Here is a 19,450-nt window from a genome sequence, read left to right on the forward strand (position 1 = left end):
CTAAAAGCATGAATCCATTTTATATACTTTTATATAAATGCATAAAAAGTCAATAGCATTTCAATGGTAGCTCTGGTGCTTTTCTAAAATAAAAAGTGCAGCACTTCAATTTGAACTATAGATTCCCACTCAAAGAAACAAGCACTATAAGTTATTTTCATTCTTCAATGTCAATTATATAGTTTCAATTTACTTTGCATCACCGAATCAGGGCACTCTGGCTTCATATCTCACTTTGGTTTGAGTTATTTAAAAATCTCAGTTCTAAGTTAAAAATATAACAGCATTCTTTTTCTTAAAAGTCATTTGTCTTGGTTTCTTTAGCATGACACATTATAGCTACAATACAGCTCAAAAGTGCCCCCTTTCGAGAATCTGTTGAACCTAATCAAAATATTTGCTTAAATTTTTCAGAATTTGAAATACTTGGACATTTCAAAGGATCCATAATATCATTTATGTGGGCATCTCCAACATTGCTGCAGATCATAGCTCATCCTTCCTTACTGCATGTGACTCTTGACTTGCCTTCCCACAAATCCTCTATGAGGTGCCACCTCAGTATGTTGGGAGCCTTCCTGTAAGTCTCATAACATGTCATAGAATACCAATACAGAACTTGGACTGGTCATCTGTAATACCCTCCACTAAATAAATTACCTACCCACCTTGTTTTCCAGATAAATTATAATATCTTTTATGCCACTTCTTGCATGTAAGTTATTATAGGTAATCTTGCAAACTGTTTACTACATTGTCTTTCAGATAGAATGCAATTTTTACTCCTCAGAAATTGAATAATCCATGATTTGTAGCCACATAGCATAGGAAACTGGTGTTACAAATATCACTTTTTGTTTTGGGGAAACTGGGATCATTAAAAGAAATATCCTGTTTCCTAGATGCATGTCAGCTAGGTTCTCTATCTGATTTATTCCTGGACCAAACTCTTGTTTCCTTGTAATGTCTGTACAATTTATGTGTAGTGAAAGGGCATGTAAATGATCTGTCAACTCAACTGTACATCATGGTCTGGTCAATGGACATCTTTCATCTACTCTTTTCAAAAATAAATGTTTTATTGATGCTTTTTTTATTTTTATTTCCCTATGGATGAAAATACCCCATCAAAGCCATAGAATTCCCCTTGTAACAAAGAGGTTTAAGAAAACCAACACATTTCCCATGTCTGACAATGTGTGCCTTATTCTATACCGCTAGTTCTTCCTACTATACTGAGAGAAGATATATCAGTTAGCATTTCCCTGGAATCAATATTGGTTCATCAACCAATTGCATTGATCAGAGTTCTGCATTCTTTCAATGTTATTTTCTCTAAATTATTTTGGACATTGTGTAAAGTGTTCTCTCATATAATTTGGTCTGTAGCAGTTACTATAAGTGTTCCTAAGTTTCTCTGAATTCTTCATATTCATTTTTTCTTAGAAAACAAAAAATTCCATTTCTTTAATATAACATTTTTCTTTAACTATTCCTGAATTAATGGTTTCCTCAAAAGGTGCAATTGTTGCGGTTTTTATATATGGGACCTTCTTCTTGGTCTCTGATATTTTTGGGATATGTGTCCAATTGTTGGAATACTGTCTAAAGACTTTGGGCTCATAACTTTTTCTAATATAGCTCTGAATCATCTTCTAGAAGGGACAGGTCACTTCACATAATGATAGAATTTGCATAGTGCTGTTAAGTTTACAAGGTTTATAAAGATTATTTCATTTGTTCCTCACAACAACTCTGGGAGGTAGGTGTGATTATTATCCCTATGTTATAGATGAGGAAACTGAGACAGACAGAAGCTGGATGACTTGCCCAGGGTTATACACCTAGCAAGTATATGAAACCAGACTTCAATTCTCCATTAACAGCGCATTAATGTGCCTGTCTTCCCATAGCCCAGTCAACATTTGTCATTTTTCTCTTTTGTCATCCTTGTCAATTTGATTGCTTTCAGATGAATTCTTAGGGATGTTTTAGGTTGACTTCTAATAAAGATGGCTACCTGAATGAAACCTTCCATTTTTCACATACTTAATCCAGCAAATACTTGAAATTTGCAGCAGACTAAATAACAACCAAGAAATTCAATGAGAACCTATAATAAATATTTCCTCTCCCCAGAACTGTACAAAAATTAAGAACCTCATAGGCAATAAGAAAGAGGGTAGGGGCAGCTAGGTGGCGCAGTGGATAGAGCACCGGCCCTGAAGTCAGGAGGACCTGAGTTCAAATCCGGCCTCAGACCAAACACTTGATACTTACTAGCTGTGTGACTCTGGGCAAGTCACTTAACCCCCCAATTGCCTAAAAAGCAAAAAAAAAAAAGAGGGTGACCAACAAGTCAGCACAATCACAGATATACCAACAGTCTTTCTGCTTCTCAGAACAGAGCTCCAGGGTGGTCAGAAAGCCCCAAAGTGGAAACGTTGGGAAACCTCATGGAGCACCAATGACCAGTTCGGCATAACAGAATCCAGACTAAGACAGCCCAGTGACTTCTAGGTACCTGGCAATTTGTTTAGAGAAAACAAAGGGAGCTCTGAAGACCTAATGCCCTGAACTTCTGAAATCCAGGGAGGGAATTTTTCTGGCATGGAATTAACTCTGTGGTGGATATCCGCACGGGGACCCATGTGAACCATGATGAGCCAAAACAGGTCCAACCACTTCGTTCAAAAGTGCAAGGGGGGTTAGAACCTGGTCCTGGCACAAAGACCCAATTCAGCAACAAAGGCTAGAAATATGAGCAAACCAAAGAAGGCCTCTTACCAGAATTTTAAAATAATGTCATTCTGGAGATTTACAAAAAGAAAGAAGATAACTGTAACAACTGAAAACAAAGGAAAAAATGTTTTGTTTTGTTGTATTTTTTGACAAGAACTACATGAATATCTAGGAGAGGTGAAGCAAGAGATTAAAAATTAAATAAAAGCTCTTGAGAAAAAAATGGAATGACAATGAGGAGCTTAGAACAGAAAATACTAAATCTTGGCCAAACAACAGAGCTCTTGAAAACTAAAATAGAGCAAAAAAAAATCAATGGCTCCATGACACAGCCAGAAATACAACAAACACAGGAAGATAAAGAGGAACAAGGAGGAGGAGGAGAATGAAGGACAATATCAACAACAAAAACAACTAAGTTAGCTGGCATTTTTTTCCAAAACTCTTCTGGAAAATACATGAAGGATAGGTCATTTAAGAATCACTGGACTCCCTAAAAACCATAACAAAAACATATAGGCACAATTTTAAAAGAAGCAATAAATGACAACTCCCCAGAAGATAAAAAGAATCCATCAATTACCAGTTGAAAGAAACCTCAAAGAAAAAGTTCCAAGATTATCATAAGCAAAATCCATAGCCTCACTGTTAAGGAAAAAAATGGTTCAATTATCCAGAAGGAAGTAGTTTAAGGCCAAAGAACCATGGTCAGGATCAAACAAGACCTGGCAGTTTCTACTATAAAGTAGAGGAGATCTTGAAACAAAATATTTCAAAAAGCAAAGATATAGGATTACAACCACGAATAACCTACCCTGCAAAGTCAAGTTAATCCTATACTGAAAAAATGGACCTTTAATGGAAAAAGGACTTTTAAGTATTCCCAATGAAAAGACTAGTAGGAACTGTGAAGTGCAAACAGAAAAATCAAGAGAAACTTAGAAAGGTAGATATATTTGAGTAAATGGAAGGGGTTATTTGATGATGTAGTACAAATATTCTAATAGTGAGAGACAGGAAACAAATGTTCCCTTAGAATCTTAATATCTTCAAAAGGGATAGAGAGAATCACATAAGAAAAAAACAGAGAACCTGGGGATGGACTGTTCTATTCTAAAGCTTTTTAGAAGGGAAAGAGAAGGAAAGGTGCTTGAAAAGAAGAATACACAACATTGAGAAAGGGATCAGGGTAATGAGAACCAGATGACCCTCACTCGTATCTGAAACAGACAAAGAAGGGTTGAAAACACAGAGTTTGCTATAGAAATACATCAAACTCAACAGGAAATAAGCAGCACTAGGAAGCGGAGGACTAAGAGGGAAGATGATATTGGGGAGGGAACAGCTGCCAATAAAATAAGCTTTCTAATCCTATGGAGGAGATTAAAAGGGAGGGAAAAAAAACAAAGACCTAGAATCTAAAGGGACATCCATCAATTGGAGAATGACTAATTTTTTTACATTTGAATGAAAGAGAATATAATTGTACTATAAGAAATAACAAAATCGATTTCAAAGAATCCTGCATTGCATGAACTGATATACAGTGATATGAGCAGAACCAAGAGAATAATTTATAAAAGGACAACAACACTGTAAAGAAAAAACAACTTTGAAACACTTGGGATCTTTGATCAATGCAATGACCAACCATTTCAGGAATTTGGCCCGGGTGAATGGTAGAAAATGGATAACAAGAAGATAATTATGTGAAGCATGACTGAGGCTGACTATATAAAGATGGATCATCTAACAATATGAATTTTTGCTCATGCATGACAGCAATGCAGGCTCCAGGGTGGGAGTTCCAAAGCCAAGTAGCTTAAGTCTTCCAAGGTAAGGTCTTTAGACATCTAGCGGTCAGGAAGGTGCAACAGCACTGCATATGGCAAAAAGAATGCCAGGCAGAATGCGAAGTGTGATTGAGACTGGCTAGATATAGTGAGCAAACTGGCCATGTGAGTTCATATACACACTTACCAGTCAAAGAAGGGAAGAAAGACCTTAGGTACAACAAAATATTCATAACAGCACTTTTGTGGAAGCAAAGAACTAAAAACAAAGTAGACACTTTTTGATTGGAAATGACTAAAATTGTGACACATGAATATAAAGAAATATCTCTGTGTGATAGAAAGAAAGAAATACGAAGAATTCAGAGAAGCATGGGAGACTTTTATGAACTCATGAACAGTGAACTGAACAGGGCCAGGAAAAAAATGTGTGTGTAAAGTACATGAATATAAGTGGAAAGAATAATAAAACAAACAATATTATGTTATTATAAAGACCAAATAGCACCGAAAAAAAGAAAATGTTTTCTACTCCCTTTGCAAGAGGCTATGGGTATGAAATTCACTTTATACATTTCCATTACACTAGAACCAACTAAAATATTTTACATAATAATAACTTCAAATATTGCATATTCAAATAATGTGGCCATTTCAAAGGATTTATTGTTCACATTTATTAAGACCTGTGTGGATTGCATTTACCCTCAGACTTGGTTCATGTATTAATATTCCAGAACATTTACTCTTTCTTCTTTGCTAGTAGGCATAGTTAGCTAGAAAGTAGAGGGGGAAGCATATACTCAGAAAGGGAGATCTGTAAATAAAACAATAAAAATTTGAAAAAAGAAAAATCTAGCTCTTAATTTTATTTACCATCTCCATAGGGGGCTTTGTTTTTTTTAATTGTTTAAGTTCTTTGATTTCCATAAATGTTAGTTTGTTGAGAGGCTTGTTGATTTTCCATGGTTTTTGATTGCTTCCTGAATTAATTGATTTGTCCATTCTCTCATTTGCTAACATATGTATATAAAATATAGAGGAAATAAATACAAGTTAATTATGGAAGGAAGAGATGATCTGGAAAGTTTCACATGAAAGGTGAAACTGGAGATAGGCTGTGAATGAAACAAGGAATTCCAAGAGGAGGAAGTGCCTTCCACAGGCAAAGGAGAAGCAAGTGCAAATGCAATAAGACAAGAAAGGGAGAGAGCATTATATCAAATATCAAATATCAAAGAAAGTAATCAGTATTTTATTCAAAAGGTAATAGAAGCCATATGAGTTTAAAGAGCAAACAAGTAATATGCTCAGAACTGGACTTAAAGAAAATTACTTTTATAGCTACAAGAAGGATGAACTGGTAAAGGAAGAGAATTGAGGCAAGGAAACCAAATAAGTATTTTAATATTCCAGGAGAGAGATAATAAGTGCATGAACCAGGGTGGTGACTCTGTGAGTACAGAAAGAGACATATACAAGACATGTTATAATGGTATAATTAAAAAGTTAGTAACTGATTGAATATGAGAGGTAAGAGAGAAGGAAGTTAACTCTTCTTATTCTTGACTGAATAAATACTGAGAAATTAAGGATGTTATTGTCCTTCACAAAAGCAGAAAGTTTCAAATAAGAGTAGTGCTGAGAAAAGTTAAAAAGTCTGTTTTTTACATATCAAGTTTAAGAAGCCCACAGAATATCTTATTTGAAATTTTCAATGAGGTATTCTCCAAAAGATAAACTGCCAAAGGAAATGAATAGGTAGGTCTCAAAAGAAGTTAGTCAAGCTATCAATGATTACATGAAAAAATACTCCAAATAATTGTTCTCTTTCTCTTTTTCTGGGAAGCAACTAGAGTTGGTTAAATGACCAGGGTCACACAGCTAGTGTCAAGTGTCTGAGGCTGGATTTAAATTCAAAAATAATTCCATTCTCCTTGACTTAACATTTATTATGTCCCTACCTCAGCAAAGCCACCAGGCTGACCCCAAGCACCCCAAGGATCATAAAAGAAGAAATTGAATGGAGGGCCAGAAAGAGGGGAGCTGAGGGGGGAGGAGGGAAGTCAAGAACCAAGGCAGAGGCCTGTTTGTGCTTCCTCTAGTCCTCCTCTTGGCCCCAGGATTTTACCAACCAACCCCAACTCTGACCTGGCCAGGAGGGAGGACGGAGGCATATGGGTCCCTGCCCTGTGACCTCTGCACAGTGGCCTGACCCTGAAAGAAGACCCACTCATGTGGAGGGGCAAAAGGCCGAGATGGCACAGAAGGCTCCTGGACAGTCTAAGACCTGGTATTCAGTGACACTGGGCAAGGCTCAGTACTGTCATCGGAAAATCAAGAATAACCATGCCTCCATTTTCTGCTTCCTGGGGCTTTGAACAATGTGGAACTAGTGGGACTGAGCAGAGCTAGGGGACCTATAGGACCGGGCTGAGAAGCTTCCCACAAACTCTGTCTATGTAAACACACACACACACACACACACACACACACACATCACCATGCCTCCAGCATCCTATCAGTGTCCTTTCTCAGAACTAGCTGCCCTGCGGACAACACTGGCTGTGTTAGGGAAAGGCTGCCTGGCTGCCTCCTTCAACTGCATCTACCTCTACACGGGGGAGCTGTACCCCACAGCCATCAGGTAGGGGATGGCAGGAGTCTGGGGGTGAGGCCTGTGCTCCTGACTCCAGGGTCAGTGCTCTAGCCTTTGCACCACCTAGCTGCCCCTCCAAATAGTTAAACAGAACAGAAATGCAAATTATAACAAACTCTGAGGTCCCACTTCATTCCCATCATGTTGGCAAAAATGACCAAAAAACAGAAGATGACATTTGTGGGCTATGGGAGGACAAGCACTCTAATGTACTACCAGCTGAACCGTGAATTGATCTAATCATGGTGAAAAGTGCTAAACTGTGTATACTTTTGGACCCACCAATAGCATTACTAGGTATAAACCCCAAAGAGCTCCAGAAAAAGAGGGGCAGAGAAAACCACATGTGCAAAAATATTTATAGCAGTAGTTTTGGTTGTTGCAAAAAAATATGACAAACAAAATGGGGAATGGCTTAAAAACTTAGGGCATATAACTGTAATGCAATATTACTGAACCCTAATAGATGAGAAAAGGGACAGATCCAAAGAAACCTGGGAAATCTTATATGAACTAATGCAGACTAAAGTGAACAGAAACAGAACAATTTATAACATAAACATACCAATTTATAAAATAAGTAAAGGGAAACTGTCAAAAACTTATGAACTGTGATCAATGTAACAACAAACCATGGCATCAGAAAACATAATTAAGTTAAATTCTTAGCAGAATTGATGGATAATGGATTCAGAATGAGACATACATTTTCAGACACAAATACTATGCAGACTTGTTTGGTTTTATTACATTTATTTTTATATTATTTGATTATATTTATTTTATATTAATTTGGTTTTGTTATATTTATTTTTATATTCATTTGATTATATTCATCTGTAGACTTTTTTGAGAGAGAGAGACTTATGAAGGAGTTTTTAAGGACGGCAACGATGCTAGAAAAATAAAAGAAAAAATATCAATGAAACATCTTTCAAAACAAAAGGAAGTTTGGAGACCACAGAAGAAGCAGAATAGGGATGCTATTGTGTTTTTTAAAATGTTGCAATGTCATAGACATCAACAATATCATATACAATCTTTTTTGCTCTTTGTACAAAGAATTATTCATGTTTGTCGACATTTGTCAAGTTCATAATGATGCAAAGAAATGTTTAAATAAATGTTCAACAAGCAGTTGAGCAGCCAATGACACAGAATTAAAGCCATAAAAAACAATTAGGGCTAGATATGTAGATCTGGGAGTTATCTTTATAAAGATAATAATTAGGTGACTAGGTGATGCAGTTAGATAGAACACTAGGCCTGGAGTCAAGAATACCTAAGTTCAAGTCTGACTTCAGACATTTACTAGCTATATAACCCTCATCATGTCACTTATCCTTCACTTGCCTCAGTTTCCTCAACTATAAAATAGGGATAATAACAGCTCCTACCTCATAGGGTTGTTGTGAAGATCAAATGAGATAATATTTGTAAGGCACTTAGCACAGTACCTGGCATAGTTGGCACCACATAAATGTTTATTGTAGTCTCTTCTCCTAAGAATTAATTTCACGAGAGTCATTATTATCACCAAGAGAAAATAGCGAGGTAGAAGGTCCAGGTCAGCACCTTGGGTTTTGGCAATAAAAATAAAGTATATAATTCATAAGTCCATAGGTTCCATAGAGCCGGAGAACACTTAAAGGCCATTTGGTCCCACTCCCTCATTTTAGAGTTGAGGAAACTGAGGCTCAGGGAGTTTAAATGAGTTGTCCAAGATCATACAAACCCATAAGCATCAGAAGCAGGATTTTAATCCTGGTCTCTGATCTGAAAGCCATTACAACTTCAGTACAATCTTTTAAAACTTGTTTTAATATAATATAATACAATGCAATACAATACAATACAATGCAATACGATATAACCACTATCTACTCTTACGTAAAATTAGTAAAAGACAAATTGTCTGTGATCTCTCAAAGAATCACAGACTCTCAAAATTGGAAGGCACTTCAGAGATCACCTACTGTCACTAACTCCTGATAAGCAACCTCTTCTATATCTTGAATAGTCATCCAGACTCTATGTGGTAACCTCCAGTGATTAAAAAAAAATTCAGTTATGACCTATTGTATCTCTATTACTAGACTACTCTAGGTATTTAATGTCCCCTTATCTCAAATCATAATTTATCTTTCTAAAATTTCTACCCATTACTTCCAATTCTTCCCACTGAGACAAAGTAAAATAAATCTAATTCCTTATATATATAATACTCTTCCAGGTTTCTAAAGGGATCTATCATGTTCCCACTAAGTCTTCTCTAACTCAACTAAATATCATTAGGGTCTTCAACCAATTCTTATGTGAATTAGATTCAAGTCCCCTTGCTGTCCCTCCTATGAAAGCTCTCCAATTTTTGTCCCTCCTAAAATGTGACACTCAGAGCTGAACAAAATACCACATATATGGTCTAACCCTATAAGACTGGGATGATCTCATTTCTTATTCTGGACATCATGCTTTTATTACTGCATTTTAAAATGACGTTACATTTCTTGGCTATCATATCACACGTGGTAGTCTACTAAAATCCTAGGGCCTTATCTACATCAATTGCTACTTAACTCAGTATTCTCAGTCCTCCAAGTGAAGGGATACAATACATCAGAAAGAGCTTAGGTATAACTTGTGTAACCAGAAATTTGCAGATCTGATTGAGAGTATTTTAAAAGAAAATGAAGAATGGTTATAAAATGCTCAGGTAAAACTTCAAGAACTGGATACCACGGAGAATATCAGGCTTGACTTAGAAAAAAATGATAGAAGAATCCATTAGTTTACAGGGGGAGAAAGTTGGAAATAATAATATTATTACATTCAATGAAAATGTAAGCTCCTTGAGGGCAGAGATTACATTTCATTTTGTCTTTGCATCTCTAGGGCTTGTAGATCCTGTGAAGAGTTCTTTGCACATATTGGGAACTTAATAAATATTTGTTAGATTGGGATTGGACTAGACTGGATTGAATTACTAGTATTCTGAGTAATTTGAGGAACCATGTTTTCTAATTTTTTATTATCCTTCCCACAGTTGCTAAGATAGTACTCTACATGAAGCAGATACTCAAAAAAAAAATGTTGTTCATTAACTGGAACACTGGTGTTGTTTGTTTAGTTCATTCAAGTTCTGTTCCAATGATTTGATTCTAAAAATTTTGGAAAGAGAAAAAACACAAGATGGGCTGAAAATTTCCTATTTATATCCCTAGATTAATATTATTTTCTCTAAATAGCTATGATTTAATGAAACTTATTATTTCTAAAACCTGAGTCAGAACTCTTTTACTTCTCAATTTTTGGCCACCATTATGGGAAATTGCACTTCAGGGTTTTGGTAATGACTTACACTATACAGGAATAAGAGCAACACATATCCCTGAACTATATATTGCAACATTAATGGATATTTAACTTTTGTTTGAGCTGTTTGATTTAGTTCCAAATACTTAATGAATCTTGACTTTGGCATTAAATTCACTTCAATTGTGTCTAAAATTCAGGAATACAGGGAAAGTACTTAACTATGAAAAAAATATTTGCCATACCATAGGAAAGAAAAAAAACAATATTGATAATTCATTCCACAATGGAATTTTTCTTCATGAAAACTAAAGCATGTAAATTAAAATATCCTGAACCATTCAGGAGGGATGAGAAATGGATGTCACAAACTTCTCACTTAACAGTTTTTCCCTCATAAAATTTTAATTTTGGAAAAGGAACTATTGTCTTTTTTGGAGAGATTGGTTTTCTGAAATATGGGCATATGCTTGAAGATAAAAGTATATGAATTTATATTATCTGTAAGGTATTTAACTTGCAGAAATGACAGCTCTATATCATGGGCAGAATAATTTAAAGGGACTGGCAAACCCCCAAGAGTACTGAAATATTTATTATCATTTGAACTACATAAATTTCATGAAAACTGCATATACATGCATACAATCATACATACATATACATTAATTAAAAATCAAAGAGTAAAGTCCAAACCTGATATAAAGCAAGAGAATGTCCATATCTCTGGAGAGGTCCCCTCGATATAGGTGCCACATTCCATATGCTGCTTTCTAAATTATAACTAAAGGATACATAAAAAAACATAAACTAGCATATCTTTTAACTCAACTTTAAAAAAACTCAATTGTTTTTCTTTTTTACTTGTATTCCAACATATATTAAATTTAATAACAAAAGAGAAACAAACTTCTATCCTAGAAATTTTATAGGGAACCAAATAAAAATTAAATTGTCCTAAGTACAGAACATTCATTATCTTGATTTAAGGGATTCCTTGCTCTGCTCATACACTTGACTGTTAGTAATTATCCTCAGCCTAACTGCTGACAGATCTTAAAGCATCAGGGAAAATTAAAAGCTACCTGGTTTATATCCACGTACTCTATTGCCTCTCCTTTAGATCAGGATGATGTAGTAGGAAGAGCCTAGATTTCAAGTCAGAGGAGCAGTGTTCAATTCCCTGCTCTGCCACTTACCACCTGTGTGACCTTGTGCAAGTTATTTCACTTCTATCACTATCAGTTTCCCATTTGTAAAATGAAAGGACTGGGCTAGATGATCTTTAAGATCACTTTTAATTCAAACATCCTATGAAATGAGAAGTATCTTTTTCACAAGAAGTTGAGAACCAACCCCTGGAATAAAAAATTTGTCATTATTTTCAATTTAATCTTCATTTGGGGGCAACTAAAGATATATACTTTATATAAATTTATTTTGTACTAACGTATTCCACCCAAAGACCATTTTAAAAAAATGTTTTAATAGATCATTGGTACAAAATGCTAGACCCTTTCTTCAATTTTCCAATGACTAATTTTGATTTAGAATATTATCATTACACTTTTATCCATATTGGCCATCTTGATTTCTTGTATTAACAGTTTTAATCTTACAATTAAATATAAATCAAAGTTATAACTGGCACTAGTTATCACTTCTAGAGGCTATTAAAATGACCTATACCTATATTAAGAATAATTAAGAATATTTTCTGTCCATGAATTCAGCGATAAAATTATGATTCCTATAATTTTTTAAAATACAAATCGGAACAAATACTATCCCACCAAAAGAACAAGACTCTAGAAAGGAAAAATGAATCCATTTGCTTAAATAAGTAATGTAAAAGTTGAAGACAAAAAATATTCAGTATTGATTTTTAAATATATTAACTCAAATAATGATGAACAACTTTCATATCACTAGAATCCCTGGCATTTTTCAAAAATTATAATTATTTTCATAGGTTGTTCATTTTCTTTCATTATGCCTCAATTTTTGCCTTCATATTTTCTTATGTCTTCAGGTTCATTTCACATTTTCTTAACAACTTTTTAAATTCATCCCACTAGTTCTTTCAGTATTTTCTTTTTATTTGACCCTCAGTATCATTTATTTGGAATTCTTGCTGATCATATGAATTTTCCTCAGACTATTTCCCTTCATCTCCCTAGAATTCCATTTCCTGTAATTTGATATAACACATTTTCAATTAAACCTTTGAATCAATGCCTTCCTCCTTCCCCATGGAGAAAGTTCTCACATCCCCAAAGTAACTGTGAATTTTACACCTCTTTTTGCTGAATCCTCCCCTCTAATGCCTGATGTTAGAATCATAGACTATTAGAATTGGAAAGGGCCTTAGAATCCAACACTTTAACTTTACAAAGTAAAAAACTGAGACCCAGAAAGGCTATATGGTTTACTCAACATTATACATTGTGGCAGAGCTAGATCCAAAAACCAGGTCTTCTGACTCGTTCTTGTAGAGAAGTGGATTCTTCTCCCCACCCCCCCACCCAGTATACCATGCCTGGTAGTACATAGTCACTGGCTTAAAAAAAAAACCACCAGCAGCAGCAACAACAATAAAAATACACATTTTCCCACTAATGTAAATTCCTGCATTGACCACTAATGAACAAAAAGTAGAAAATTTCTTCTAAGAAAAAATTCTGTTTTTCCCTAGAAACTGCCATAGTTCATTGCATAAAGATACTTATAAATAAAAATTTCTTAAAGTACATGTTTGGATAATCAGAAATTGTAACCTGAAGTTGCAAATTCTGGATAATTTCAAAGTAATGCATAATAAAAAGTGATCTCAAAAATTCATAATAACCAATAAAGTTATGGTTTTTCTCACTTGAAACTAGCATTATCTAAGTCAGAAGTTAAAAAAATTTAAATATCTGGAAGTTTCAGGGGGTTTTTTAACCCCAAATCTCAGAGTCTCAAATCTAAATACTGATATAATTTAGCAACTCTAATATAAACATACCAAACAAGTAGAGATTTATGGAACATATAATGTATGCATATATATGTATAACTTCCTACTTAATCTCATGTCCCCAAAAAGACACGATGTCAAAATAACTAAGTAGTCACATTAGAAGTAATTTTAACATGCAAAGTAGGAAAATTATATTTATATAATAGGAAACAATTTCTAAAATAAAGAATTAAATACAAAATATGAGAAAGACAACTTACTTTAAGACCATTTGGAAAGAACTGTAGTTAAAAGTATATCCACCAATCACCCACATAAATTTTCCATGTAAAACTGCCTTATGTGAAGCCCGACCAACAGAAGGACTGAATGGTTTTACATTTGGAAGAATCCAGTAGGACTCCGTGGATGGTACATTCAAAGAACAATCAGGACCTATTTTTAAAAAGATACCATGCAATAAAGTTTTAGGTAACAGAAATACCAAATATGGATTAAAAGAGTTAAAATGATCAACAATATTCACACTGATAAAATGTAATTTATAATTTTCACTTGGATCATAATTTATTTTTTAAATGGACAAGATTGTTACATAATATATATATATATATATATATATATATATATATATATATATATGATAAAATCCATCACAATAAGAGTTTGGAAGAAAATTATCTACATTATATACAAATTCTAATTTACCTTAGTATAGGCTATATTGTACATATGATAGGGAAAGGCAATATTTCTATTTGGTTCAGGATGGTTCATCTCTCATAGAGAGATGACTTCAGATTCTCAAAGACTGTGACAATATAGCACAAGCTAGGGTAGATTCTACACCATGCTGGAAAGGTTTTCCTTTCCATGCATATCCTTATACATAAGAGATTATGCCTCTTGCCCAAGAACCAGTCCAAGAATGTAGAGATTCACCACCAATTATTTGGTCATTGCAACCCTGGCAACCAAAAAAAAAAATACAAAATGACCATCAATATTGTGCAGCCCTTTCAGCTCCTTCTGAGACAGTAGCTAAAGAAGCAAAAATTTTTTTAAAAAATGGACAGAGGGTGCTAAGAATCATGCAGGTTTTAATACAGTCTACAAATGTTGACTATTGTTGGTCTAAACATACAATCCTAACCCAATAACTAATAAATCAACATGAAGGATACAAACCACATCAATTTTGACATCATCATTATAATGAACAAGAAAAACACGAGGAAGTTGTGGCAAAATGAAAGGATGATTTCACATGTTCTCAGAGAAACAAATAAAGGAGATGGTGGAATTGGTTTTATTGTATATCCAAAGGTGACAAGAAACATTTCAAAGGATTCTTGGTCATCTTACCTTTCAGTGATCATGGTTAGCATAAGCAAAAAAAAAAAAGACTATAATGAAGATGATTAAAGCTTATGCACCAACATCCATTGGAAAGGATGAGGAATTAGAGAGTTGTATGAAGAATTCAATAAAAAGCACTAAATTAAATCATCATGGTTTTTGATAGTTGGTGACTTCAACATAAAAGTGGCCATAAGGAAGGATGATGAAAAAAATGTTGAAAGATATGATATGAGATAAAGAAATTATTGTGGCAGCTAGGTAGTGGATAGAGCTCCAGCCTTGGAGTCAGAGGGACTTGGATTCAAATCTGGCCTCAGACACGACCCTTACTAGCTGTGCAAGCCTGGGAAAGTCACCTAACCCCAACTGCCTCACCCCCCCCAAAAAAAGATAAAGAAATTATCTTCACTTCTCGATCTTCTTCTCTAGGTGGGTTCAATGATTTTCATAACACACCTCCATTACCTCTATACATATGACTCTAATATTTATATTTCCAGTATAGAATTCTTTTCCAAGGATCAGATCCAACCAATACCCCCAACTCAATATGTATCTCCCAAAACTTGCTCCTTTACTCACATTCCTATTTCTCTATCGTTGTAACTTTCTGGATTCAAAAATCTCAAACTAATCTTTAATTCCTCCATCATAATACCAAAGTTATTGTTTTATAAAATCTCATCATTTCTACACCTCTGACATTTCTTGCTTCCATACAACCTATACATTCCTCCTTCCAACAACCTGTTTCAGGTCATTACTTCTCACCAGGATCAGAACAATAATCTCCTGCTCTTCAGCCTCTTCCCCCTACAATCAATCCTACACACTATGGTCACGATAATTTTCCTAATATACAGTTCTGACTACAATATGTCACTATTAAGAAATTTTCATTGGTTGATCACTGTCTACTGCATAAAATACACATTATTTAACCTAGTGTACTAGGCCTTACAAACTTGGTCTTCACATTATCCTTCCAGACCTATCTTACAACATTTCTTTTATGTACTCTATGGTCCAGGCTAATCACCAGCATTCATAATCTTGTACTCTTTCACCTCAGTACTTCTGCTCATATCATTGCCTACACCTAGAATGTCTTCCCCCATATGCATCTGTTTAAATCCCACTAACCTTTCAAGGTTTGATCAAATGCCAAACAAAAGTCAATTTAACCCATTGATTAAGCATATGTAAAAAGAAAAAAAAACACACCAAAAAATAGTCCTTGCTATCAGGGAGCTTATATTCTACTGTAAAGACTTCCTTGATCCCCTCATTGGAAATGAAATCTCAGTCCCCTAAAGCCTTTAGCACTTTCTTTTGTACCTTTCTTATCCCTTCATTACATTCCACTTCTTTTATTAGTTATTGGTATTCATGTCTGATCTTCCCTAAAAGATTAGTGATTTATTTGTGGTCAGCAAAAGTGTTTTACTCATCTACTTGTCCCACTCAGCACCCATTTACAAGCAATAGTTAGTCTATAAAGCTTTCTGAACTGAATTACCCCATTCAGTTCCTCTAGGATATTTGAACTTGGATAAGAACCAATGCCATAAATAAGCATTTAAAGATGCATTTCCAAAGGTAAAATTTTCAGCATCAAAAACAGGCTGGTCAGGGAGATTTTGGGGGGCAAATGGGAACTTTCCTGTGATTCACAAGTCATATCAAATATGTAACCATAGAATTACCTACATGTAAGGCTTTAATTTTGCAACTGATTATTAGAATTGATTTTAAAAGAGTAATACTCAGGAATTAACAAGCTCTTATTTAGAGTCTATTATATGGCAGGCAGCATTCCAGGCACTGAAAACATAAAGGTAAAAAGGAAACAAATGCTGACTTCAAGGAGTTTATATTCCATGTCAAGGAGAAAACAACAGACACATATCAGTATATAAAAAATATATGCAAAAAACATATTGTTAAGATTTTGGGAAAATGCAGGAACATCAGGAAATTAAGAAAGGCCTCACGTAGCATTCAAAGAATGGATAAGAACAGCGGTGGGGAACCTGTGGCCTCAAGGCCACATATGGCCTTCTCAGTCCGCAAGTGAGGCACTTAGTCGAAGGGGGTATTTTTGTTTTGTTTTGTTTCCAAAAGGGGATGAGAAGTGGGAGGCCCTAAGACAACTTTCTAAGACTCTTAAATTATAGATGGCTTGCCAATATGCATTGATAAAGAGAGTTTCCATGCTAGAAATTCCCCACATTGATGAAATCAGATACATAGACCACAAAATGGTACAAGTCTGCAAAATGGATGATTTTGATTATATTAAATTGAAAAGTTTTTGCACAAGCGAAGCCAATGCAACCAAGATTAGAAGGGAAGCAGAAATCTGGGAAACAATTTTATAGCCAGTGTCTCTGAAAAAAGCCTCATTTCTAAAATATATAGAGAACTGAGTCAAATTTATAAGAATACAAGTCATTCCCCAATTGATAAATGGTCAAAGGATATGAAAAGGCAATTTTCAGATGAAGAAATTAAAGCTATCTATAGTCATATGAAAATGCTCTAAATCACTATTGATTAGAGAAATGCAAATCAAAACAACTCTGAGGTACCACATCACACCTATCAGATTGGCCAACATGACAAAACAGGAAAGTGATAAATGTTGGAGAAGATATGGGAAAATTGGAACATTAATGCATTGTTGGTGGAGCTGTGAACTGATCCAACCATTTTGGAGAGCAATTTGGAACTATGCCCAAAGGGCTATAAAACTGTGCATACCCTTTGACTTCTAGGTCTGTATCCCAAAGAGATCATAAAAATGGGGAAAAGACCCACATACACAAAAATATTTATAGCAGCTATTTTTATGGTGGCCAAAAATTGGAAATTGAGGGGATACCCATCAATTGGGGAATGGCTGAACAAGTTGTGGTATATGAGTGTAATGGAATACTATTGTGCTATAAGAAATGATGAGCAGTCAGACTTCAAAAAAACCTGGACTTACATGAACTGATGCTGACTGAAGTGAGCAGAATCAGAAGAACATTATACACAGTGACAGCCACATTGCGCGATAACTAACTTTCACAGTATTGGCTCTTCTCAGCAACACAAGGATCTAAGGCAAGCCCAAAAGACTCATGCTGGAAAATGCTATCCACATCCAGAGAAAGAATTATGGAGTCTGAATGCAGATTGAAGCATACTATTTGATCTTTTTTCTTTTGTTTTGTTTCTTCTTTCTCATGGTTACTCCCATTGGTTCTAATACCTCTTCACAACATGACTAATGTGAAAATATGTTTAACATGAATGTATATGTAGAGCCTATATCAGATTGCACATTGTTTTGGGGAGGGGGGGAGAAGAGTGAGGGGAAGAAAACTGAAAACTCAAAAGCCTATGAAAGTGAATATTGAAAACTAAAAATAAAAAAATTCTTAAATGGTATAAGTTATTTGACTCTGAGCTTTTAAGAAATACCCATTATTTTATCAAAGAGGGAAGCTCTAAAAACTTATTTCAATTTTAGTACAGAAAATTTCATTTTCCTGCTCACTACTTCTACACTGGTGGTCAGCTATTTGTGCTTTATTTAGTATACTTTCCTGACTTTTAATTCTTCTTTTTACCACTGTTCTCAGCCCCCTCTCCTCTCCTTCCTAGGCCATAGAAATTTTAACATTCCTGGGTACCTCTAGATTCTATAACCATGAGAATTTGCTCCCTTCCTTTTTGTTTGAATATTGATAATCTGATAGAGCTGAGCTATTTCAATAAGCCTTCATAATTGTTGCTCTATTTCAACCTGAAAATATCCAAATTGAGGTCTCAAGTTTTAGAACCTCATTCTGTCATTTCTAAAAGTTTGAAATTTGATAAAATGCTTATTTTAATTAAGCATTCGCATAGTTTTCTCCAACTTAATTCTGCTTCTAATGCAAACTCTTTTAAAAGGAGACTCGAGTTTGCTCATTCCTTTTGCAGTGCACAAATGCATGTACTGTAGTTCATGTCAAGTCAACAGACATTTATTAGTGCTTACTCTATGAAAGGCATCATATTAAATGCTGAGGATACAAAGAAAGCAAAAGGAAAACAACGGCAACAACAACAGTCATTGATCTCCAGGAGAGGAGGACACAGATTTTCATGACTCAACCGACTATGGCATGTTGTACCTTAATTTGCATTTCAGGATACTCTTTTTTTTTAATCACTTCAAGACCACAAGCTACCATTGTCTAATAACTCGTGAGAGGTTGAATAGATAAAAACCAAATTATCTCCAACGTCTCTTCCAGCTAAAAAAAAATATGTGATCCTATGATTCTGGCTAAGATAAACGTCTAACTAAAGTTGAAGATTTTAGCTCCAACTAATTGAAAGGTCTTTATTTTATATAGTATTTATGTTTTTTTAAAGCCAGGTTGAAAACGTTATTGAGTTTATGAAATGGATTTCACAATCCAGAATACCTTAGAGTAAGAAGTCTTGTTTTTCCATTCCTTATGAGTGAAAGTGTTGACCCAGAAATTACAGAACTATAAATATTCTATAACAAAGATCAAAAACCTATAGCCATAAGAGACCAACTAATATTTTAAGGCTTCCTGCAGTTCCTTGTTCATT

General features: G+C 34.7%; 1 protein-coding gene across 1 annotated transcript in view; it reads right to left on the reverse strand.

Moving 5' to 3' along the window:
• Positions 1-19,450, reverse strand: part of ATRNL1 (attractin like 1) — a 1,198,805-nt gene that overhangs the window by 1,099,344 nt on the left and 80,011 nt on the right. Inside the window, 2 exon segments of the mRNA XM_020988143.2 lie at positions 11,203-11,290; positions 13,729-13,903. Of these exon segments, the coding sequence (XP_020843802.1) occupies positions 11,203-11,290; positions 13,729-13,903 (263 nt within the window).

The sequence above is a fragment of the Phascolarctos cinereus genome, unplaced genomic scaffold, assembly GCF_003287225.1.
Source record: "Phascolarctos cinereus isolate Bilbo 61053 unplaced genomic scaffold, phaCin_HiC Scaffold_3;HRSCAF=262, whole genome shotgun sequence".
Classification (NCBI taxonomy): Eukaryota; Metazoa; Chordata; class Mammalia; order Diprotodontia; family Phascolarctidae; genus Phascolarctos; species Phascolarctos cinereus.